This window comes from Passer montanus, unplaced genomic scaffold (assembly GCF_014805655.1).
Source record: "Passer montanus isolate IOZ18808 unplaced genomic scaffold, ASM1480565v1 scaffold64, whole genome shotgun sequence".
NCBI classification, from domain to species: Eukaryota; Metazoa; Chordata; class Aves; order Passeriformes; family Passeridae; genus Passer; species Passer montanus.
The window spans coordinates 3,042,756-3,065,570 of NW_024371482.1; the positions used below are offsets into that span (position 1 = coordinate 3,042,756).

At 56.1% G+C, this 22,815-nt stretch overlaps 2 protein-coding genes across 4 annotated transcripts in view; one reads left to right on the top strand and one right to left on the bottom strand.

Annotated features, from left to right (window-relative positions):
- ACSS2 (acyl-CoA synthetase short chain family member 2) overlaps positions 1 to 6,336 on the top strand; it is a 31,239-nt gene extending 24,903 nt beyond the window's left edge. For both annotated transcript variants that reach the window (XM_039728105.1, XM_039728106.1), the window contains 8 exons: positions 153 to 285; positions 689 to 745; positions 988 to 1,068; positions 1,673 to 1,781; positions 1,921 to 1,989; positions 3,097 to 3,273; positions 4,004 to 4,078; positions 4,585 to 6,336. In XM_039728105.1, coding sequence (XP_039584039.1) covers positions 153 to 285; positions 689 to 745; positions 988 to 1,068; positions 1,673 to 1,781; positions 1,921 to 1,989; positions 3,097 to 3,273; positions 4,004 to 4,078; positions 4,585 to 4,712 — 829 coding nt within the window. In that variant the 3' untranslated portion in view covers positions 4,713 to 6,336. The remainder of the gene's footprint in view (positions 1 to 152; positions 286 to 688; positions 746 to 987; positions 1,069 to 1,672; positions 1,782 to 1,920; positions 1,990 to 3,096; positions 3,274 to 4,003; positions 4,079 to 4,584) is intronic.
- A 451-nt stretch (positions 6,337 to 6,787) lies between these two features.
- On the bottom strand, positions 6,788 to 17,514 carry GSS (glutathione synthetase). 2 transcript variants are annotated; one of them, XM_039728107.1, is made up of 13 exons: positions 17,427 to 17,514; positions 16,685 to 16,820; positions 15,425 to 15,570; positions 14,150 to 14,225; positions 13,210 to 13,349; positions 12,979 to 13,095; positions 12,679 to 12,759; positions 12,337 to 12,414; positions 10,713 to 10,779; positions 9,917 to 10,111; positions 9,470 to 9,551; positions 8,956 to 9,145; positions 6,788 to 8,324 (listed from the first exon to the last, which is right to left on the bottom strand). In XM_039728107.1, exons 2-13 carry the CDS (start codon positions 16,811 to 16,813, stop codon positions 8,201 to 8,203), a joined length of 1,425 nt encoding a protein of 474 aa, XP_039584041.1. In that variant the 5' UTR covers positions 16,814 to 16,820; positions 17,427 to 17,514; the 3' UTR covers positions 6,788 to 8,200. The 2 variants fall into 2 exon arrangements, with proteins under 2 accessions (XP_039584041.1, XP_039584042.1); XM_039728108.1 differs by lacking the exon at positions 17,427 to 17,514 and adding an exon at positions 17,392 to 17,410.
- Between the last annotated feature and the right edge of the window lie 5,301 nt (positions 17,515 to 22,815).

Below are 22,815 nucleotides of genomic sequence, written 5' to 3' on the forward strand. Positions count from 1 at the left end.
CTCTTCCCCTGTGGAAGAGTGCTGAGAAAGCTCTGACCTGTACCTGGAAGGTCCATTTTGGGGTAGCCCAGGGGTTCCTACAGGCTCTGCTGTGCAGCAGGCTCACAACTCCATGGCCTGCTGAGCTCCTGGCAGCCCCCTCCTCTCTGCAGGCACAGCAGGAAGTCCCTGAAGGTGCTGGGGACCGTGGGTGAGCCCATCAACCCCGAGGCCTGGCTGTGGTACTACCGTGTGGTGGGAGAGGAGAGGTGTCCCATTGTGGACACCTTCTGGCAGACAGAGACGGTGAGTCCTTGCTGGGTGTCCCTGGCACCTCTGTGTCCCTGTGCTCCCTGCAGGGCCTCTTTGCAGGTTTCCCATTGTGGGGTTTGGGAGTCTTCTTGTTAGGCCTGTCCAGGAAACTCTGGTGTGCTCCTGCTCTTCCTGTCCTGGAACTCAGGCAGGCTCCAAAAGAAGAAACCTTCCTCTCCAAAGGGTCTCTTCCTAACTCTGCTCTCCTTCCTCTCTTTCTCTCCCCCAGCTCCAAATCTGTGCCCAGATTCCCCATCCACTGCCATATCCTTCCCAGGGCCCATCTCCACTCCTGCCCTGAGTGGCCCTGACTGGGATGTGCTGTTCCCAGAGCTGATGGCACAGCTGTGGGAAGGGCTGGCACGGCCCAAACTCACTGGTTTTTGCCTCTCTGCAGGGAGGCCACATGCTGACACCCCTTCCTGCTGCCACCCCCATGAAGCCAGGCTCTGCTGTGAGTACTTGTGTTCTCCTCCCCAGGATCCTCAGCAGGGTCTGTGCCATGGCTGGGTGGTTGCAGCCTGCCAGGGGGTGGGGGGACAGTGGTGCACATGGGGAGGTGACCAAAGTCCCAAGGCCCCATGTACAACAGCTCTCCAAAGCTGCTCTTGCCCTGCCTCCCACTCCCTCTGGTTGATGGGGGTCTAATGCAGGGATTCACCTCCATCTCTCCTTTCTCCCTGGTGCTCATGGCAGACATTCCCCTTTTTTGGTGTGGTCCCTGCCATCCTGAGCGAGTCGGGGGAAGAGCTGGAAGGAGAAACAGAAGGTTACCTGGTAAGGAAGGGCTGATCTTCCCCACCATCATCTTTGTCCATTCCCTGTGAGCTCTGGGGCATTCCTGGTAGAACACCCACATCTTTTGGCCCAGGGAAGGGGTAAAGTCACCATTCCTGGAAGTTCAAAAAATGTGTGGAGGTGGCACTTGTGGACATGGTTTAGTGGTGAATGTGGGTGATGGTTGGACTTTTCCAACCTTAAAAAAGTTGTGATTCTTCCTCCACTAACTCTGGTTCACACACCTTTGGGTGGTAGGAACTCCCTCCAAGCCATAACTTTATGGGAGCTTTTACAGCTGATCACTAAATGCACTTCCACACACCCTTGGGTGGTAGGAACTCCTTCCAAGGCCATAACTTTATGGGAGCTTTTACAGCTGATCACTAAATGCACTTGCACATGTGGGCAAGGCAGGATGGGAACAACTGCTCAGCCAAGCTCCTTCCCCCTGGCCAAAGCTGGTGGGACTTCCCAGTGGATCAGCACTGGCAGCAAGTGTCTGAGTGCTGCTCGTGGCTGTCTCTGACATCTCTGTCCCCGTGGTGCAAACCTGGGTTTGTGCTTTGGCTCTCACTGCCCCAGCTGTGTTGTCTCTCCCCAGGTGTTCAAGCAGCCCTGGCCAGGGATCATGCGCACGCTCTACGGAAAGCACCAGCAGTTTGAAACCATTTACTTCAAGAAGTTCCCTGGGTACTACGTGACAGGCGATGGTAAGGGGGTCCAGGCTGCTGTGGTCACAGGGCCTGGGGACAGCAGTGGAAATCTTGCCCTGTCCTGCCCTCAGAATCCCTTATCAGTTGCTCCGAGGGCTGGCACTGCTGCCTCACACTCATTTCTGGCTATTTTTAGGTTGCAGAAGAGATAAAGATGGTTATTACTGGATCACAGGGAGAATTGATGACATGTTGAATGTTTCTGGTAAGAAGTTTTTTCTTCTGTGGGGACCAATGTGCTTTGTGACACCTTGCTTTGTGACATTTCTACATCCATTTCAAAAGCCACTTGCTTTATGGGGATGGTTTTACACCTGTGATTCTGCTCAGCAACTTGTCCTCAAGGTGGATCCAGTTTCTGGGTCAGGGTTATTTCAGGGACACACAAGCCCGTGACTTGGTGACTTCCTGCACCATTTTCCCTGGAGACAAAGCCTTGGAGGGAAGGAACTTTGTGTAACCAGTCATGGCATCTCTGGGCCACAGGGAATCACAGAGTTTGGGCAGGACCATGGGGTTGCTAATCCAACCTGCTGCTCCATGGAGGGCTCAGCTCAAAGCTGGATCAGGCTGCTCAGAGCTCTGAAGATTCTTTCACCTCTCTCGACCAAGTCTTTGAGATTCAGCTGCTTCTCAGCCCATCATTTTCCATGTATTTTATTTACTAGTTCCCTCCCTCCTTTCCTGGAGCCTGTATCCTCCAGGTGTGTCCTGCTGGCTCTGAGGTGCTGCTTTACTTGTCCCTGGGTCAAATTAGATCCTTTCACCTGACCAGCAGTGCCTGATTCTCCTCCAACTGATCATTCTGGGAGTTGCCCACTTTCCGTGGCTTTCTGTGACAGCAGTGCTGGGGTGGAAGGTCAGAGCACAGGCACAGGAGCAGAGGTGTGCAGGACGGAGTTGTGGCCCTGCCCCAGGACGTGGAGTGTCACTGCCCCTCCCCACAGCACTGGGCTGGAGCCTGGACTCTGCAGATCCAGCCTCTTCCTCTGCACCTTCTGGCTGACCTTGTGGGCAGGTCTCCTCTTGCCAAATCCAGCTCCTCCTCTGCCTGTGCCTTGGAAAGGCATCACTGTGAGCTGTTCATGATCTGCTCCAGAAAGGAGGGAGGGGAACAGCCGAGGGAGGTGGCTTCTGCAGGTGAGTGACACCTGGCAGCTTCCAGAGCACTGCAGAAATGAGTTTCACTCTCCAACTGTTGTCCTTCCCTAAGCACATCAAACTGATGCTCTCAAATCTGTAGTTTAGGGCCTTTTACAGCCTGAGGCCTCTTCCTGCAGGTCTGTAAAGCTTTGTCTCCCTTTGTTTTCAGGCCACTTGCTGAGCACGGCGGAGGTGGAGTCAGCCCTGGTGGAGCACCCCGCGGTGGCCGAGGCTGCTGTGGTCAGCCACCCCCACTCCCTGAAGGGCGAGTGCCTCTACTGCTTTGTGACCCTGAGGGAGGGCCACGAGTTCACCAAGACCCTCGCAGATGAGCTCAGAAAACAAGGTAGCAACAGCCAAATACTGGGGAGCAGGCAGGGGAGGACAGGTGCTGGAGGGGTTAAGGGCTTGGGTGCTTGACTGTGCTCTGGGGAATGCAGCATGGACAGCTGCCACAAGGTGCCTCCTGATTGCAGAGCACGGCTAACAAAGACTAAAATTAGTTCTCCCAGCCTTTGGCAGCTCATGTGATGCCATCTCTGCCTCTGGGAGCTGGCAGCCCTGTGAGGGACTGGGGTGCTCAGCAGGCTTTTGTTTGCAGCAGGGCTCTCCCTGGCAGACTGGGACATCCTGAGAGGATAAAGGGGTTTCTTTAGGGAGCTACTCTGGATGCTCTGCTCTCAAGGAGCTTTGTTTCACTGCAAACTGCAGCACTGAATACATGAAACAAACCTGTGGCAGCTTCTTCTCTGGAGGAACCCAAGAGTGAATTTGAATCAATCCTTGCTCTATCAAAATGGTCATGGTGCTGGTTGTAGCTGTTAGGGAGGTATCTGGAAGATGGAGGGAGTGAAAAAATGAATACTCTCACTGTTGGGGAGCAGTGCTTCTGGCCCTGTTGGCATTGCAGGTCTTGCTGTCCCCTCCCACCATGTGGAGGCTCAGGTGCAGCAGCCCCAGGCACTGCCCTGCCACATGTCCCAGGAGCTGTGTCTTAACCTTCTGTTCTTCTGTCATGGAAAGGATGTGTGGCTTCTCCTCATCCCTGCAATAAAAATCTCTTTTTTTTTTTGCAGTCAGAGAAAAAATTGGGCCCATAGCAACACCTGATTACATCCAGTATGCCCCCAGCCTGCCCAAAACCCGCTCAGGTGAGTTCCAGGTGCTGGGGAGGACTGGACAGTTCCTGCCAGTGGAAGTTGATCAGCCCTGCTCTGCTTGTCCAGGGCTGCTCAGATTAGGGGAGGTACAAGCTCAGGGTGAGCAGGACGTGCAGGTCTGGCACTCCCCACTTCTGCCAAGGATGCTGAAGAGGTCCTGACTCCTGGGGAGAGGGACTTGTTATATGGACAAATAAGGACAAGGGGTGATGGTTTTAAACTGGTGGAAGGCAGGTGTAGATTAAATAGACATAAGGGAGGAATTGTTCCCTGTGAGGGTGGGTAGGCCCTGGCACAGGGTGCCCAGAGAAGCTGGGGCTGCCCCTGAAGTGTCCAAGGCCAGGTTGGATGGGGCTTATGGAGAGTGGAACCTGGGATAGTGGAAGCTGTTCCTGCCCATAGCAGGGGGTTGGAAGGGGGTGGTCTTTAAGGTCTCTTCCAACCCAGACCATTCAGGCATTCTGACTCCTGCTTCCCTTTCTTGGCTGTCATTACAGGAAAGATCACCAGACGGATATTGAGGAAGATTGCCAAAAATGACCACGATCTGGGAGACATCTCCACCTTGGCAGACCCGGGCATCATCACACACCTTTTCAACAACAGATGTGACACTAAGCAGTAGCAGCAGGACCTGTCCCTGCTGAGCAGAACAGTGGCAGTGGCATCTGATGAGCAGGTCCCTCCAACAGCTGCTGCCTGCCCTGAAGGAAACCTTCACCTGTTGAATTGAATGTACCAATCGTAGGAACGAGGAGAGTCTGGCTCTGGAGAGGCCGTGTCCATGCCCTGGATGAGGTGTCTGTCGTGTTCCAGATGGATGTCACACATCTGAGGGTCAGCCTGGTGCTCAGAGGGACTCATCCTCCTCCCTTTTCAGCACCTCGTTCTTGATTTTAATTTAATTGGGGGGGTGGGGGAGAGGGTGTTAATTTACTTTATGTCTGGAGGGGCCCTGGCACCTTGTGCACAGTGGGAAGGAGCTTTGGGGGTTGGAGGGGAAGTGATGCTGGAGTTACTCAATGCAGGCAGGCCTGGGAGGGGCATCCACCACTGCCCACAGAGCAGCTGAGCTTCCTTTTGTGCTTGCAGTGCTGCAAGCTGCAGGAGCACTGCAGCAGCCACATCATCACTGCACAGCTGTGCTCACCCTGCATCCACTGCTAGCACAGCCTCCAGGGAGTGGGGCAAGGCTGCAGGGAGCTCTGGGCTTTAAACAGGTTTTTTGGGGCAATCTGATACCAAGATCTGCTGCTTCCTCACTGTGTTGTGCCAGCTGGTGCATTGTCCCCAGTCCAGGGTCCTTCACTGGCCATGGACACCGCAGGGAGCCAGGAAGGGAAAAGCCTTGGTGTGCCATGTTCCATGGAGCTCTGGCTCCTCCAGCCCTGCTGCACCAGCCCGCAGCTGAAGCAGAGCTGGAGCACCTGGATGCTCCTTTTGTGTCCTGGGGGACGACTGGGAGCTGTTACACCAAAGGATGGAGAGGAAATGGAGCCAGGCAGAGGCACCTTTCTCATGGCACCATGAGCACTGCTACAGCAGAGAAACCAAGGCAGGCAGGGCTGGGGGAGTCCTACTCAATTCCTCATCAGGAAAAACTGGTGGGAGATGTTTAAAGTCAGTTTGCTTAAATCTGACACGGCTTAAGGATGATGAGAGCTAAAGGCCCACAAACCTTTTCCCCAAGAGCCTTGACCACCACCAGGGTCCTGCCAAAGCCATCCTTCCTCCAGTGAAGGACCTTTAACTCCAGCCCGGGCTGAGCTGGGGCTCATACCTCCTTTGCAATGTCTCTATGAAACCTGCATGTGAACTGTTTGATTTTGCACTTAAACCAAAGGAGAACTGGGCTTTAAAACTTGCTGCAACAGCTGTTTTGGGGAGTGCCAGGGATTACCTGCAACCTGAGCTGACTTGGGGCTGGAAAGGAGGGGCAGCTGCCTCTGGGTCAGGGTGCTCAGGGCAGGTGTTGGGGTGCTCCGCTGGGCTGTTGGCCAAGTCCCAAATCTCACTTGTTACCTGCTGCTCTCACTGGCACAGCACCTGTGTCACCTGTAACCTTGGTGCCTGCCTGTGTCCCATGTGCCCCCACAGCTCTGTACCACTGGATTGTGCCACCTTGGTGACAAGGATTCCTACATCGTCGTTCCTCCTGTTACTCTTTGTCAGCTATGTCATTTTGGCTGTAAAACAGCGAGAATTTAATGCAAAATGGAATAAAATTCAAGAAAACAAAATGGAAACAGGCTTGGAGTGTGTGTGGGTGGTAGGTGCCTGTGTGCTGTTGAGTCCAGCATGCTCAGTGCAGTTGGAATGGCCTTGCCAGAAAGCAGGACTGGCTTTTGGGATGAAGAGAGGCAGGTTCCTGCCAGCATGATGTTTTTCCATGGACTGGGATTTATGTGGCTGGCTGTGCTGGCTCCAGGGCTGCAGCCTGTGCCTCAGTTTCTCCCTGGTCTCCAGCCAGTGCTGCTCCAAGGCTCATGGAAAGCACAAGAGTGTGACACCCACGTGTCACCAACCCCCCCTGCAGCACTGGTTCCAGGGAACTGAGGGAGGAGGCTCAGGGCTGCCAGCACAGCTCAGGGCTGCCTCACCTCCACCCCAGGCCATGTCCCCCTCCAGGCACAGCCATGGATCTTTGCACACCTGGCCAGGTGTGCCCCTGGGCTCGGACAAACCTGGCACAAACAGCAGTCAGATTGCACATTCCTTTTAATCTCTGGCTTGGGGTAATCAATCCCCCAACAAAACACCCAGGAAGCCCAGTTTCAGTCACACTTGGAGAATGGAGCAGTTTCCCAGGTGACCAATTGGTGATTGATGCCACAGCAGCAAGGAGCCAGCAGGGCTGTCACTCAGCACAGCCACTCTGCAGGAATTCTGCCTCTGTGCTGCTTCTGTGTAAGTGACAGGGCTGGGCTGAGGCTGCCTGGGCTCCGCGCTGCCAGAAAGGTGCAGCTTTTAGGGCTGAGGAGGAGAAGGGGCTGGAGGAAGAGGCAGAACACCTTGAGCAGGAGAGCCCACATTCCTCCAAGTGCTGTGCTGTTCCCACTGATCCATAAAACCTGGAGGGAGCCACGTCTGCCCCTCTGCTGGTGCTGGTCCCAGAGTAAGGTGCTGGGAGCTGGGGCTGTGCTGCCCAGCCTCCCCTGCAATTCCTTTGCTTCCTCACCACAGAGCTCCAGTCTCAGCAGGAGCATTCCCAAGGCTGGGGCTCCCTGGCAGGAAGATGCTCAGGGTTTGATTTGCAGTGGGATGCACTGGCACAAACCCAGAGTGCTTTGGGATTTATGAACACACACAAAGCTCCAATTCACTGCTGCCTTGGGAGCTGCCTCCGTCTCTGAGGGATTCTTACACCAGCCTGTGGAGATGTGTTGGACAGGGCTGCAGGAGACAGCGGGAGCCTGCCCTGGACCCTGCACTGCTGCCTGCCCTGTGTGGCACAGAGACACCCAGTCCAATAAAACAGGAGTTGGGCAAAGCAAAAGCAAGAGGCCCTTGGGCAAATTACCCAGGAGAGCTGTGCCTGGTGCAGGAACCCTGAGGATCCTCAGGCACAGGGAAAAACAGAAATCAGGACAGCAGCAGCATGGCAAGGAGGGCTGGAGGGGCCATGGTGAGTGGAGCTGGGCTCTCTAAGCTGGAGAGCACTGAGGCACTGGCTGAAGATAAAGGCTGATACTTGCCCATCCACCTTTCTCCTCTCATTCCTTAGGCTGGTATGCCTCCAGAAACCATGCAGCATAAGGAGCTCAGAGGTGGGAGCAGCACAAAGGCCTGTAGTGACACCTTGACCCTTTGCTCCATATCCCCCCACCCCAGGCCAGGCCCCAAGGGAACATCCAGACCCCTGCAGTCCTGGGAGTCAGAGCTGGGCTGTGCCCAGGGCAGGGCCCCCTGAGCAGGCAGAGCAAGGGAATCCTTCTTCCTGGAGGGGGAATCACCAGAAGAAGCTGGGGCTGGCACCCAGGACCTCTGAGCAGCAGCATCACACCGTCCCTCCTCACAGCCTCCAGCGGCCAGACCTTGGCAAGCACCCTAAGGAGAAATCCCTGGGGTGGATCAGCTCCTGAGGCAGCAGACAGGAGGCTGGGGCTGTGTTCCTCACACCAGGAACGGCGTGTCCAGCACGGCCACCCCGGCTGCCACGCCGCCGTCCGCGTGCTCCGTGGCCTTGGTGCGCAGCAGGTGCCCGGCGGCCTGGTTCAGCACCAGCTCCCTGCCCTGCCTGCAAGGGAGAGGGACACTGAGCCCTGCAGGGCACAGAGCTCCTGCCGGCTCTCTGGGGCAGCAGGCTGCACCGTCCCTGGCAGCACACAGGGCTAACATGGCAGTTAAACGGGCAGTGCCAGGGGCTGAATGCTGCCAGAGCACCTTTGTCCCCAAAACTGTGTGAAAAGGACTTTCATTTATACCCTATGGAAATGTGGCCTATGAGGGTTTTAAACAAAAGCAGCTCCTATTAGGGTTGAACAGGCATTAGGCCTTCAGGTATTTCAGAGATCATCAAGGCTTCAGAAAAGCCACACATGGGGCTGCATTCAGGACCCAAGAAGTGCTCCCAGAAATCAGGGATGGGACACATCGAGCCCAAGATCCCATTACACCAGTAACTGCCAGCACCAGCCCTGTGTTTTCCAACAGCTCGTGTGGCAGCAGGTTCACAGCAGCAGCTCAGCATGTGTATATGTGCTCAGACTGCTCCCAGGGGCACAGACTGAATGGCCACATCTGTCCCCTGCACCAGCACATCCCCAGACATCTGTCCTGTGCTTGTGTTTGGGCTGCACAGAGGGCAAAATGCTCCTGCTCCACGTCAGGAGCAGGGAACTGCCCTGGAACACAAGCACACTCCTCACCTGACATAGACACCAAAGATCCCGAGCTCGGAGATGCACTCGGACACCCGGAGGGGACTGTGAGCCCTCAGCAGGTAATTCAGTGCTGGCTGGGGTTTGATCTTATCCATCAAGATGTAGGAGGTTCTCTCAGGGCTGTCTTTGATCTTCTGCAGAACCTCCCTGAGCTCTTCACCATAGAGGTTGTTCCCTGGCAAACAAAACCAGCACATCAAGCCCTTCCAGGACAGCAGAAGCCCCTGGCCCCAGCTCTGAGGCCCTGGCAGCCCAAATAAACCAGCCTTTGTCTCCCCAGGTGCTGCCTGGGCTCTCCACACCCAGCACCAGGGCCCTGGGAGCTCCTCCAGGAGCAGGACTAGTCCCCATGGCTATGAGTAGCCACAAGCCACCCTTTATCCCTCAGCACAAGACCAGGAGCTGGCACAGAGCTCCTGCCTGTCCCAAATCCAGCACAAACCACAACGGAAGCCCCCAGGCCTCACCCCAGCTCACACCTCCACAGCCCAGCTCATACCTCCACCTTCACGCTGAGGCTTCAGCACGAAGCGGTCGGGGTGAGCGATGGCTGTGGCAGCTATTCTGTCACCCTCTTCACCCTGGCAGGAAAGGATGGAAACAGGGAATCATTTCTTCATGGACAGGGTGGTTTCACATGGGAATGAGCTGGATGGAGTCACCAATGCTGGAAATGTTCAAGGAATGATGGAATGTGGCACTCAGTGCTATGGTCTAGTTGATAATGTGGTGTTTGGTCAGAGCTTGGACTCTGATCCTGAAGGGCTTTTCCAACCTAAATGATTCTGTGAACAAAACAACACGGAGCAGCAGGTGCTCCTCAGCATATCCCTCTGCCCAGAGGCACCAACAAATTCCCCAAGGACAGTGCTTGAGAAGAAGAGAAGGCTTTGCTCAGAGCACACGTGTGCATGTCCCCTCCTGCTCCAGCCCTGCTCCCACTCACCTCGTCCAGGGAGTAGAGTCCTGCAAAGGTGGCTCTTATCCGAGCGACGGCCTCGGGGTGTCCTGGCAGCAGCTTCTCCAGCGTCCCTGGCCTGCTGAGCTCCTGCTGCACCTTCTTGGTGCCCGCCAGCTGCGTGGCAATGTCGGGGCACTTCACTGCCCGGGACCGCTCCAGCAGCAGCCGCGCCTCCCAGTTCTGAGGCAGCGAAGGAGCAGCCACGCCGTGAGGGAGAACACACACAAAAGGTTTGCTTTGCTCTTTTCTCTGCAGTTAGCAACATATGGTTTGTCTCCTCCCTGCCTGCTGGCAGGGACAGGGGGTGGGAGTAGCACTCCAGAGAAAAGCAGGCATGAATTTCCCACCACCTCTGGGTGGCACAGTCAAAGCAATCCACTGTGTGCACCTTCCCCAGCTTGTCCAGTGCTGCCACCTCGAGACACCAGTAAGATCTGCTCTGTGCTATTATTATCTGCAGCCTGATCGTGCTAGGAGAGCACAGAGTGATCTGTAGACTAAGTCTGAAACCTTTAAGCACTGCTCATACCTGTGTTAACCCCTATTTGTGCAGAAACAATTCAGTGCTGCACTAAGGGATGACACGCTGGAGAAGAAAGCCACCCATTTTTCTTACTGCAGGGTCACCCTCCTGCTCCCTGGAGGCACAGCCTCCCAATGCTCTCAGCCACACCAGGCAGAACTGACCCCACCCCAGACAGGACAGCTGCCCCTGGGATTATCTGGAGCTCCCTGGGCAGTGCCCAGCTGGTGGTTTCTGGGGCAGGAGGTGGGTACTGACCTGCTCGTCGTAGATCTGGGGCACGTAGCCCTCTCTGTAATACACCACTGCGACCTCCTGGCCGTCCCTGGAATGGAAACCAGAAATGCTCACAGAGCCAGGCCAGGCCCTGCCCCATCCCAGCATCAAGGGGGGATCACAGCCCCTGCCCCTTGTCCTTGGCCTCTCTGCTCCTGCCTGGCTGTGCCAGAGCAAGCTGAACACTGCAAGCCCTGGTTCCTCTCCACTGAACCACAGCTCAGCCTGTCCCAAGACACAGGGAGCTGACACCCGACCTCTGCTCTAACCAAAGGCTCAGTAATTCTGACACCCAGCTCTGCAGAGAGGTAAGCACCTCGTTTTTAACAGCTTTTAACCCCATGCTGGCCTGGGGGACTCAGTCTGGAGAAAAGGAGGCTCAGGGGGGGAACCTTCTGGCTCTGCACAACTCCCTGACAGGAGGGGACAGCCGGGGGGTGTCGGGCTCTGTTCCCAGGGAACAGGGACAGGAGGAGAGGAAATGCCCTCAAGTTTCACCACAGGAAGTTAAGACTGTAGAAAATCTCTTCACTGAAAAGGTGGTCAAGCACTAGGACACGTGGCTCAGGGCAGTGAAGGGACCCGAAGATGTGAGGCTGTGGCACTTGGGGACATGTTCAGTGGTGCTGGGTTACAGGTTGGACTCTGTCTCAGAGGTCTTTTCCAGCCCAAACAGCTCTGTGATTCTCTGATTCCTGAAGCTGGAGGGAACAAGGTCCTGTGGCAATTCAAGGTAAGGCATCAACTCAACAAGCTGAGAGGCACCAAACCAGCCTGCCAGGGCTGAGCTGGCAGCACAGCTGCAGCACCAAGCTTTGGCCTCAAAACTGTGCACTTAGGAGCTGCTGGCAGGCAGACAGGAGGCATCCAGCAGGGACAGGGCAGGATGCTCAGGAGGAAGAACAAGGGATACACTTTCCCCTCAACTATCCAGCCATGACAATACATTCATTAATTAAACACAGCACAGACCCCAAAGGTCAAAAATCAGCCTCACTACAGAAGAATGACTGTCATGAAACCACATCTTTTCTCAGGTTTATACTCCAGCTCATAGGAGTCCCTCCCCTTAGGTTCTTACAGCTCCCAGCACATTACCTGGAAATAGGACAAACGTCACACTTGGGACCAGCTGGGAGCCTCTGATCCTCCCGTCCTGGTCTCCACAGGGAGTGGGCAAGATGCTGAATGAGTTCAAACCCAAGAGATCCCCAAAGGACATGGAATGCTTCCTCCTTCTGCACTAACAGCCCAGCCCAGCTCCCACTGGCAGAGCAGCACACGAACACAAACAGGAAATGGCTCTGTGGAAGCCTCTCAAAGAGCCAGGGCTGCTCAGAGCAGACCTTTGTGGAGGAGGCAAAGATCCCCCAGAGCAATGAAGCCTGAAGGAGGGAGATTATGACTGCAGCTGTAAGGCACTGATGTGTGTCTGCAAAATCTCACCACCGTGAACACAAAGCCATCTCAGCTCCAAGAGGAAGCAGCAGCCTGGAGCATGGCAGAGAACTGCTTCCTCAGTCACTTCTTGCAGCCAGCCCTGGCTCCCCCTGCCAGCCCCGTGTGCCCGAGGGTGGCAGGAATGCGCACCTTGGCTCATACTCACACATACAGCCTCCTGCTGGCATCCAGGGAGCCCTGCTCAAACACATCCCGGAACCGCTTCCTCACCACACGGATATCCCTGCAAGAGGAGCCAAGGGTCACCTGGCTGGGCACAGGAACCTGGGCTGCAGATCATGGGTGGAATCCATGGCTGCATACAGCCATACATACAGCCTCAGGCTTTGCGCTATGGAAGCAGAGGAATCCTGCAGCCCAAAAAACTCCCTGTTTAGGAACCCATGCTACATTTCCTATGATCTGCCAGCTGTTTGCTCAGCTTTCCACCCCAGAAACGGAACCATAACCTCCTTTCTTTCCCATCCCAGGAAAATTCAAACTTTACCTGTTCCAAAGCTCATTTTCTACACAACGCTGATCAAAAATATTCCTCTGGACTTCCTCCACCAGGAACATGACCACAGCTCTGGAAGAGATACCAAGGACCTCATTAAACCCATAAACACTCCACATGCTCCTAGCTGGATCACCAGCTTTCCTGGATTTTTACATGAAACAAGGGACACTGGCAGTGTGTTTAGCATCTCCTCCCAGGCTCCCTCTTCCTCTCACCCTTTGAGATCACTCCACCTGAACTGCACAGCTCTCCATCTCTGTGATTCAGGCTCCCTGCACTGCTCCTTACCTTTGGGACCCATAGAGCTCCCAGGCTTTGGCAATTCCCAAGGCCAGCCCCTTTGCTGGGTTGTTGGGCAGCAGCTGTGATGCCTCCTCGCTCTTCCCCAGCACTTTCAACACCAACCTGTGGAAGAAAAAAGCTGTAAATGCCATGTCCATGGCCAGCTGGACCAAGGGAGCAGCCTGGAGAGCACAGGGGCCATGCAGTGCAGCTGCTGCAGTGGGAGGTGCTCCTTACCTGTGGACGTCGGCGGTGCGGGAGGTGAGCCCCCCGAAGCTGGCAGCAATGGTGTTTATCTCTATCTGCCTCAGAGCTGCTGTGCCATCCAGCCCACAGTCAAACATGTAATCCGAGCGGTTGATGCCCAAAAACACAGTCTGGAACACAGGGAGGGGAGCTGGGGTCTCCTGCTGCCTTTAACTGCAAATCCTTTGATGACCTTGCTTCAAAATGCTCCCAGGGCAGATCCAGTGAGAGAATCCCAGAATAGGTTGGGTTGGAAGGGATTTTAAAGACCACCTCATGCCAGCCCCTGCAGCTGGCAAGGACCCTTCCACTTGACCAACTTGCTCCAAGCCCTGTCTAACCAGAGCTTGAATATTTTCAGGGATGGGACAGCCACAGCTTCTCTGGGCAACCTGTGCCAGCACCTTACCACCTGCACAGTAAATGTCCTAATACTTCACCTAAACCTACTCAGTGTCAGTTTGAAGCCATTCCCTCTTGTCCTGTCACCCTCAGTTTGATACAAACCACTGCAGGTCACACACCTGGGTGCTCTGTCCCCTGCCCAGGGCCCACAGCCCTCTCAGAGCTCCAGAGGAGCTCCCAACACTCCTGAGAGTAAAGGATCTTCTGCAGGGATGGCCTGGCCAGTGCAGGTCCCAACAGGACACATGTCCTGCACACTGTGAGGCTCCCAGAGGACAAAGACAAAGCACATGAAATCCTCCCTCTCCAGGCCAGGCTGTTTCCAGCAGCACCAGCTACAGACAGAGCTCAGCTGCTCAACAGGGCAAGGTCCTGAGCTCACCAGCTGTGACAAGACACTGCAGAGCAGGGTGTGACCAGCCTGGCACAGCTCAGAGTCCACAGTGCCAAAGCTTGCAGGCAGAGCCCAGGCACCCCCACCACAATGCCAAGGGGCACAGACCACTGGGATCCCCTGCCCAGGTACCTGAGCCAAGCCTTCCTCCAAAACCTGCATGTAGATTCTGAAGAGTCGAGCTGTGAAGTCATCTACCTTGATGGTGCTAGAGAGAAACACAGACCACGTCAGCCCCTGCTGCTGTCACAGACAAACAAGAAAACTAATTATTCTGCAGAAAAAGCCCTTAGTACGGGCATTCTCCAGCAAAGAGCAGGGCTGGAGCTCAACCAAGTGAAACATGTCCCCATGAATGCTCAGTGCAAAACCACAACACAAACCCAGCTTGCCCAGCACAGCCTCTCCACAAAAGGCCCTCCTGTGCAGAGGTGACTCACTGGCAGGGTAGAGATGGGACAAGTAAAGGCAAAGAAATGCAGCAGAATTCTGCAGGTTCAGGCAAGAAACCACAGGTCTCTCAGGGCCTGCACAGAGAAGCTTCACAAGCTTCATCCAATCCCCCTGTCCTGTCAGGCTCCAAATCCCACACACTGTGGCCCTGCTAGAGCAGATCTGGCTTTTCCTCAGGGCCCCAAATCCTGAGCAGCACCCCAGTGAGCTGCCCTGGCACAGGGCAGGCACCTGAGCACACACAAGCCCCAGGTGCTGCATTCTTTAAGCACAGGTACAAACATGGCCCCACAAGCTCTGGCTGCAGCCAGCTCTGGAACAGCTCCAAAGGGTGAGGATTTAACAGAACAAAAGGATGCTGGAAAACAGCCTCCCCTGCTCTGTCCCAGTGCCAGAGGCAGCAGCACGTGCACAGGCAGCACAGGACAGGCAGTGGGAAGGGAACAGGGATTTGTGGAAGCATCAGCCCCACAATTATGAGCAACAAATGGTCACGCCAGCCCAGGGCAACAGCCACAGATAAACTCACAGAACCCAGAGCTGGCCAGTCCTCCTGCAGCCAGAGCTTGTGGCTGGGAAAGAGGGCATGGAGGTGACTGATGGAGAGTGTGAAAACAGAACAGACAGCTCCTTTTCATCACTGCTGCAGCAGAGCTGGTGGTTACTGGACAGACACAGGCAGATGCAGAATAAGGCTACAAGAGACTCCTAAATCCAGGAGTCAAAGACTCCAGTGGCTTGCATTTAAGGCCCAAGGGCTAAAAAGCTCACAAGTATGAATTCACAAGCCTGAAAAAGCAGCAAAGTTGAAGATGATAGCAGGGAATCAGGTCTTGGTCAGATGTCCCATTTTCTGGGGCCCAAGAAGACCTCAGAAAGGGAGGGATGCCACAAGGGTGATAAAGGCTTTACATTTAAAATATTTCATTAAAATGCAACATGCAAAAACATTACCTGGCCAGAGTTTGCTCCAGGAATTCTTTGTTTTGACTGACAGCATCCACCAGCAGGTTAAAATCCTGCTGGACAGCGTAGGCCTGCTCAAACAAGGCCCGTGGCACTGCGGAGGGGAGCAGCGTGAAGGGGGCATAATTCACCACCTGCAGGCAGGGATGCAGCACAGCAGTCAGGGCTGGGCAGATGAAGAGGGGCTAAGGAGGTGCTTCCTCTGCCTGGCTGAAGGCTGAAGGCACCCCCAGCCCTGCAGGGCAGACACATGGCCTCAACCCTGGGGTTCCTCACTCCTGAGGGTTCTGCTTTATGAGCCACCAGCAGGGCACTGCTGCTCCAGCGCCAGGGCTGGGCTGACTGCCTGCCCCTGAAGTGCACAGCACTGTCTCCAGAACTTCTCAGGGGCAGAGAAAAAGTTAATTTGCCAGTCCTGGGTCGTGGCTGTCTGGTTCTTTGATCCCTGTCCCCGCTCCAGAGCCCTGGCTCATCCCACATCTCAGGCACAGGGTCTCACTCTCAAAGTCCATATACATCACAGAAAGTTTCCAATTCACCTGGATTTTTACATGAAACACAGGACACTGGCAGTGTGTTTTGCCTCTCCTCCCTCTTCCTCTCACCCTTTGAGACCACTCAGAGGTCTGACTTGACATCAAGGAGCAGTGCTGTGGTGAGCACCTCCCTCCTTGTACCCCTGCCAGCTGCCTGCTTGCCCCCAGGCCCCTCAGGGACCCTTCCCCAATGGTGTCCCACCTCTCCTGCACAGGGGCACTTCTTCCTCTGAGACCCCTCCTGGCATTCTGCTCCAACAGGCTGAGCCCTCCCACCCCAGCCATCCACCAGGGATTGCTCAGAGGCAAATCCCACTCATCAGCCACCTCCACCCCTGTCACCTCAGCCCAGTTATGGGACAAAGGCTGACTGTAGCTGGGAACATGCCAAAAGCAGAGGCCCCTCCATGAGACTCTCCTCTGGTTCAAAGGTTCATATGGGCGGTGAGAGGCTGGGAAAAGGATTAACTGCCAGCACCACAACAGGCAGCCTCCTAAACCTTCCCAGATCTATCCCTCTCCTTGGAAAGGGAAATCTGTGGGGCAGGGCTGTCCCTTGGGGAGCTGTGCTCATCATCGGGATGGGCTGTGAGCTGCACCCCAGTGACCGCTGTCCCTGGGGGGGCCGCTCCTTGCCAAGGGCTCAGGGACCCCCGGGCACGGCTCAGGGACCCCCGGGCACGGCTCAGGGACCCCCGGGCACGGCACTCACATCCGAGGCGTTGGGCTGCTCGCCGGTCCGCATCAGCACGCCCGCCAGCAGCGCCGCGTCCACCGCCACCGCCGCCGCCTCCCGCACGGCCGCCGCGTCCCGCACCACGTCCTGCCAGGCCGCGGCCATGGCAGCGCTGCGGGCACGGCACGGCGTCACCGCCCGGCCCCAGCCCGAGCCCGGCCCCGGCTGTCCCCAGCCCCTGCTTCCTGAGCCCCGGCTGTCCCCGGCCCCTGTGCCCCGCTCCCTGTCCCCAGCCCCTGTGCCCTGAGCCCCGGCCCCTGTGCCATGAGCCCTGGCTGTCCCCGGCCCCCGTGCCCGGGTCCCCGGCCCCCGGCTGTCCCCAGCCCCTTCACCCCGAGCCCTGGCTGTCCCCAACCCCTGTGCCCCGCTCCCTGTCCCCTGACTCCCGGCCCCGCCTGTCCCCGGCCCCTGTGCCCGCACCCCTGCTGTCCCCGGCCCCTGAGCCCCGCTCCCTGTCCCCGGCCCCTGTGCTCTCACCCTCGCTCCCTGTCCCCTGGCCCGGTCCCCAGACCGTCAGTACGCGCCGACCCCGGCCCGCGACCCCCGGCCCCTTCCTGGTTCCCGCTCCCCGAGCCCCAGCCCTCGGCACACCGCTGTCCCCGAGCCCGCTGTCGCTCCAGCCCCTCACTGACCCCCCGAGCCCGCTGTCCCCGAGCCCGCTGTCGCTCCAGCCCCTCACTGACCCCCGAGCCCGCTGTCGCTCCAGCCCCTCACTGACCCCCCGAGCCGTCCCGGCGCCCCCGGTTCCGCCGCCCGGACCCGCTGCGGCCGCTCGGTGCGGGCGCTGCGGACCGCCCCGTGATTGGACGGGCCGCGCCCCTCGCTCCGCCTCTCGGACAGATTGGCAGCTCAATGAACCAATCAGCGTGGGGAAAGCCCCCCTCGTGTGCGATGCCGCGCAGAGGGGGCGGGAGGAGGAGGAGCCGCGTCGGGGGCGCGCAGCGCGCACGCGCCGGGCCGTGTCTCGGCGGCGTGACGCCATGTCGCGGCATCGTGAGGGCGACAGGGGCTGCAGCTCCTGCAGCCCGACTGCTGCGTGCGGGGGCAGCTGGGGCCAGAGCTGCGGGGGGCCCTGACCCCTGGAAATGGTGCAGTGTTCATAGAGGCCCTTTCCAACGTCAGCGACCCTGTAATTCCGTGCGAACACCTTCACCGCCATTGCTGCCCTCATGGGAGCTGATTCACCCTGGGCAGGCAGGGGAGGGCAGGAACTGCAGAGCTGCCTGAGGAAGTGAAAGGCATTTGGGATATCGCTATGTTTCCCGTTTCTTGCCCTGTTCCTCACCCAGGGGCCTCTGCTGCCGAGGGTTCGCGGTGTGCCCACGGCTGATGGCCCTGGAGTTCCCATGGCGCTGTCCCCAGGGCAGGTCCCGGCCATGTGCCGGGCAGGGAGCTGCTCCCAGGTTCTCAGCAGTGTTCTGAGTGCCCTCAGTGCAAGCTGAGGTTTTTCTGGCCCTGTCATTGTGGGTTTGTGCTCCCACTGCCGCGGTTCCTCACAGGACAGCGTTGCTCTCTGCCCTCATGGCACACAGAGCCAAGGCCGGGGATCTTCTGGGCCTCTTTACCTGGGAAAGAGCAGGTCTCAGAGCCCTTTCATGTACTTACACGACATTCATTTCCCAGCAACAGGGCTTGAAATGGCAGTGTGGGAAATCGAGAGGGTTAGTTTTCTATTAGGAGCAAGAAAAAGTGGGATGTAAATGAATCAAACCCAAGTCGTTTTGAATTCCTTATTTCAATGTGCAGAGGAACTGTCAGTCCTGGCTTCGTCTGTCCTCTGAATAAGTGTAATGAAATGGAACAACCCTGTGTTGGTACCTCCAACACAGTGTAAAAAGAAGCACGATTTGTTGATATCACAAGGAAAAAAATGTATGTATCCACTGAAATAACTTGAGCAATTCCACAGCTCATTTAGGACAGCACTGTGAGGCTCCAACCAAAGCAGCAGGGCTGGAGCTGGTTGTGACCTGTGCTGGGAACATTTGAAGCCATGGATAGCTGACCAGGAGATGGGGTGTGATGCTCATGTGCAGCCAAGAGAGCACGAGCTGGACACCAGCCTCACATCCCGACAGGAGCCAGCCGTGTGCCCTGGCAGCCAGAGCCCCCGTGTGCCAGGCTCACCCACACGTGGGCAGCGAGGGGACCCTGCCCCTCTGCCCCCTCTCTGCACACCCTGCCTGTGGGGCTGCCTCAGCTCTGGGGGCTCCCACGGGAGGAGGACATGGAACTGTTGGAGCTCCAGAGGAGGCCATGGAGATCCTGAGGGGAACTTCCCTACGGGGCAGGCTGAGAGAGCTGGGGCTCTTGAGGCTGGAGAAGAGAAGGTTGTGAGGAGACCTCCCAGCACCTTCCCAGAGTGTGAAGGGCTACAGGGAAGCGGGAGAGAATTCTTCCTCAGGAACTGTGGTGACAGGACAAGGGGAATGGGATCAAACTGAAAGAGAGTAGGTTTAGATTTGATGATGGAGGAGATTGTTTACTGTGAGGGTGTTGGGCCCTGGCACAGGCTGTGCAGAGAGGCTGTGGCTGCCCCATCCCTGGGAACATACAAGGCCAGGTTCAATGGGCCCTGAGCAACCTGGTCTGGTGGGAGGTTGCTCAGGTTGGAATGAGGAGATCTTTGGGGTCCTTCCAAGTGTAATCATTCAAGGTTTTGATTATTCTATGATCCCTATCCACCAGTGTGGAGCAGCCCTGGAATTCTGGTAATATCACAGCTCCCAGAGTTCCAGATGGCACTGCCAGCCAGGAGCTGGAAACGAGCACAGCACAGCCTTCACCTGCCACCAGTGGTCACTTGTCACCTGCCCCTGGTATGTCCATCAGTTCTGAGCTGTTCCTGCTGTCTGGATTTTCCCTGCTGTCTGGACTGAAGCACCAATCCCAGCAGGATGTGCACTCCTGTCCCAGTGGAGAGACAGTGCCATTTCAGGGAGGGGGCACCCCCTGACTGCCCGGGCAGGCTGGAGCAAAGTGGTGATGGTGTGGAACAGAGACCCCACTGTGAGGTTTGGCTTCCTGTTGCAGCCTGACAGATGAAGGAGATGGAAGTAGATATGGTGATGGATAATGAAATGATGGAGGTGGATGTTGAAGAGTTTGTTGAGGAGCTGGAGGTTGATATGGAGGAAGAAATAGAGGATGTGGAGGTGGATGAGGAAGATGAGGAGGAGCCCATGATCCTGGGTTGAGGATGGAGCTCAGCAGCAGCACAGGCAGGTGCTGGCCGTGCCCTGCCCACAGGCAGGGTGGGTCCCTGCGGCCAGGTTGGGGCTGGGCTGGGTGGCCCCGCTCAGGGACACGGTGCCCAGGGGCTCTGGCCTGTGGTGGCACAAACACCACCCGGCCTGTGCTTGCTCTGGGCCATGCCAGCCCCGCTCAGGGACACGGTGCCCAGGGGCACAGCCTCGAGGGTTGCTGGAGCCAGGATCTGGGGAGCAGCTTTTGCAGCTGCAGGGGCCAGTGTTAAAGGCTTGGAGTCCCAAGAGGCTCTGGCCTTTGCTTCTCCCCCCTGCTTTGCACTGCCCTGTGCCCGGATTGTTCAAGAGAAAAAAGCCAAGCGAGGGGATCCTTGCCCTGCCCGCAGTGGCCACTGGCCCCTGTGCCCCACTCGGGTGAGGCCTGGAGGGCTCAGCGCTGTCAGCGCTGGGCCGGGGCCTTGGGCCCCGCGGTGCCCGCAGTGGCTGCAGGGTCGCTGTGGGAGCGCTGGGCGCTGGCTCCGAGCCCCGGCGGGCAGCGATCGTATGATGCTCAGATCCTGCAGTCACAAAACTGAGAGATTTTAGGTTGTTTAATTGGCTCTAGAGTGCTGCCATTGGATACTTATTTTTTTTTCTGTCTGCTCTACCAGCAGGGATTAGCTCAGACATTTCCTGCTGTTGTATGGTGCTCAGATCCTGCAGTCACAAAACTGAAAGATTTTAGATTGTTTAATTGACTCTAGAGTGCTGTCATTGGATACTTTTTTTTTTTGTCTGCTCTACCAGCAGGGATTAGCTCAGACATTTCCTGCTGTCAGGGAGGTGTCTGGTCTCTAATCCAACCTCCTGCTCCAGTGGGAGCATCCCTAGAACAAGAATTGAGCAGCCATGGCTTTATTTAGCCACACCTTGAGAATCTCCCAGGATGGAGACCTCCCCATGCCCTGGGTGACCCTGTCCCAGAGCTATAGAATGTGTCACTTGCCTGCCTCTGAGTCCCTTCCTCACTTGACCACTGGCTTGCTGGTGACCTTGGGCCAGTGGCTTTAAGCTTTGCATCAGCTGTCCTAAGAGTTGCTGTCAGGCAGCAGGAAAAGCAGCACCAAGCCTGTCACTGCACTAGTGCTAAGCCCCACCAAGAGCCCTTTGCCCCAAACCTGTCTGTACAGGAGGGTTCCTGACCCACTGAACCTGCAGAGAGGCTGTGGGTGGGTTAAGGACAGCAGGAAGGGAAAATCCCAGGAGGGCACTTGGAAGTGGGATGCACTAAGAGGAGGATGAGAAGGCAGCCCTGAGCCTGGGATGTGCCTGCTGCAAGCTGGACAGTGCCTGTTGTTCCATTTGCCTTTGGTCACCCTCCATGGAGAGTTCATCTCTGTTGGACAGGCTGGGACATGACTGGCTCTTTATCCTGCTACCTGGGACAGGAGTTGTCCACGTCATTTTGAGCATTTTAGCTCTATTCTTTGGGATCTGTCACCAAAATGAAGCTCTGTAGTTACAGCTCTCTTGGGAGGTTGGAGCAGAGCCATGAAGATGCTCCAGGGGCTGGAACGACTTTGCTCTGGAGCCAGGCTGGGAGAGCTGGTTCAGACTGGAGAGGAGAAGGCTCTGGAGACCTCAGAGCCCCTTCCAGTGCCTAAAGGGGCTCCAAGAGCACTGGAGAGGGACTGGGGACAAGGGATGGAGTGACAAAACCAGAGAATGGGCTTCCCACTGCCAGGGGGCAGGGTTAGATGGGATATTGGGAAGAAACTTTACTCTGTGAGGGTGGTGAGGCCCTGGCACAGGGTGCCCAGAGAAGCTGTGGCTACTCCTGGATCCCTGGAACTGTCGAAGGACAGAGCTGGGAGCAACCTGGTCTAGTGGAAGGGACATGGACATGGATATGGAAGTGACAGGGACATGGAATGAGGTGAACTTTAAGGTCCCTCCCAATCCAAACTGTTCTGTGATTCTACAAACACCCACCCTGTTTGTTTTCTGGGCACACAATCCTACTCTTTCTTTTTCCTCTCTGCTGCCCCATCCAGCAGTAACTGTGGATTCACACCTTAATTAATACAGATCCAGGCTGTGAATTTGGCAGCTGGTAATACAGTCTTATCTCACTGGAAAACTGCCCTGGGCAAGCGTCCAGCTCAGACCCCACCAGAAGTGAGGAACAAATTTTAATAAGGGTGCAGAAGGACAAAGCTTTCTCAAACAGAAGCATTTCCCTTCTCAATCCTCAGTTCAGGGTCCTGCATCTCCCCTGCCTGTTTGCTCTGAGAAAGGGCATAAAAAGCTTCAGTTTCTAAGCAAAACATTGCAAAAATAGTCCCAAGTTCATTGCAAAAAACTGGGGGAAAAAGCTCTGCCCTTTCTTTGGGAGTTCCTGGAATGAATGTACCCTGCTCAGAAAAGGAGAAGTATTTTACAGAGAGCTATGACTTGCCTTTTCTGTCTTGTTTTCCCAATTGATTCTGGAGAATGAGATTTCTTTTTCAGAGTAATCCAGTAGCCCGGGGAGGATTTGTACATGCAGATTGCTCATAATCTCTGCTACAGGGTCAGAGAGCTGCAATGCAGCTCAGAGGAGGTTGAATCATTAAAAAATATGGCAGACACGGTAAGTATTTGGCATGTTCCATGCAACAAAAGATGAACAACAGCAACTGGGCCATTATCTTTATTTGCTAAAAATAGAGTCCCGCAAAGTTTAAAGAAAAGCATTTTATATTTGTAAACCTCTCCCTGTTAAAGAGCCTTCAAAGATGGGCTTTGTGGCTTTGGGCTGTCGCATCCCCTTTCAAAGGCCGCCCTGCGCTCAGACAATTGAAACTCGAGACAGCCTCAGCCCCAGCGGGGTGGGGGGAATGAAGAGCTGTGCCTTGGCGCTGCTGTCCTCGCTGAGCCCAG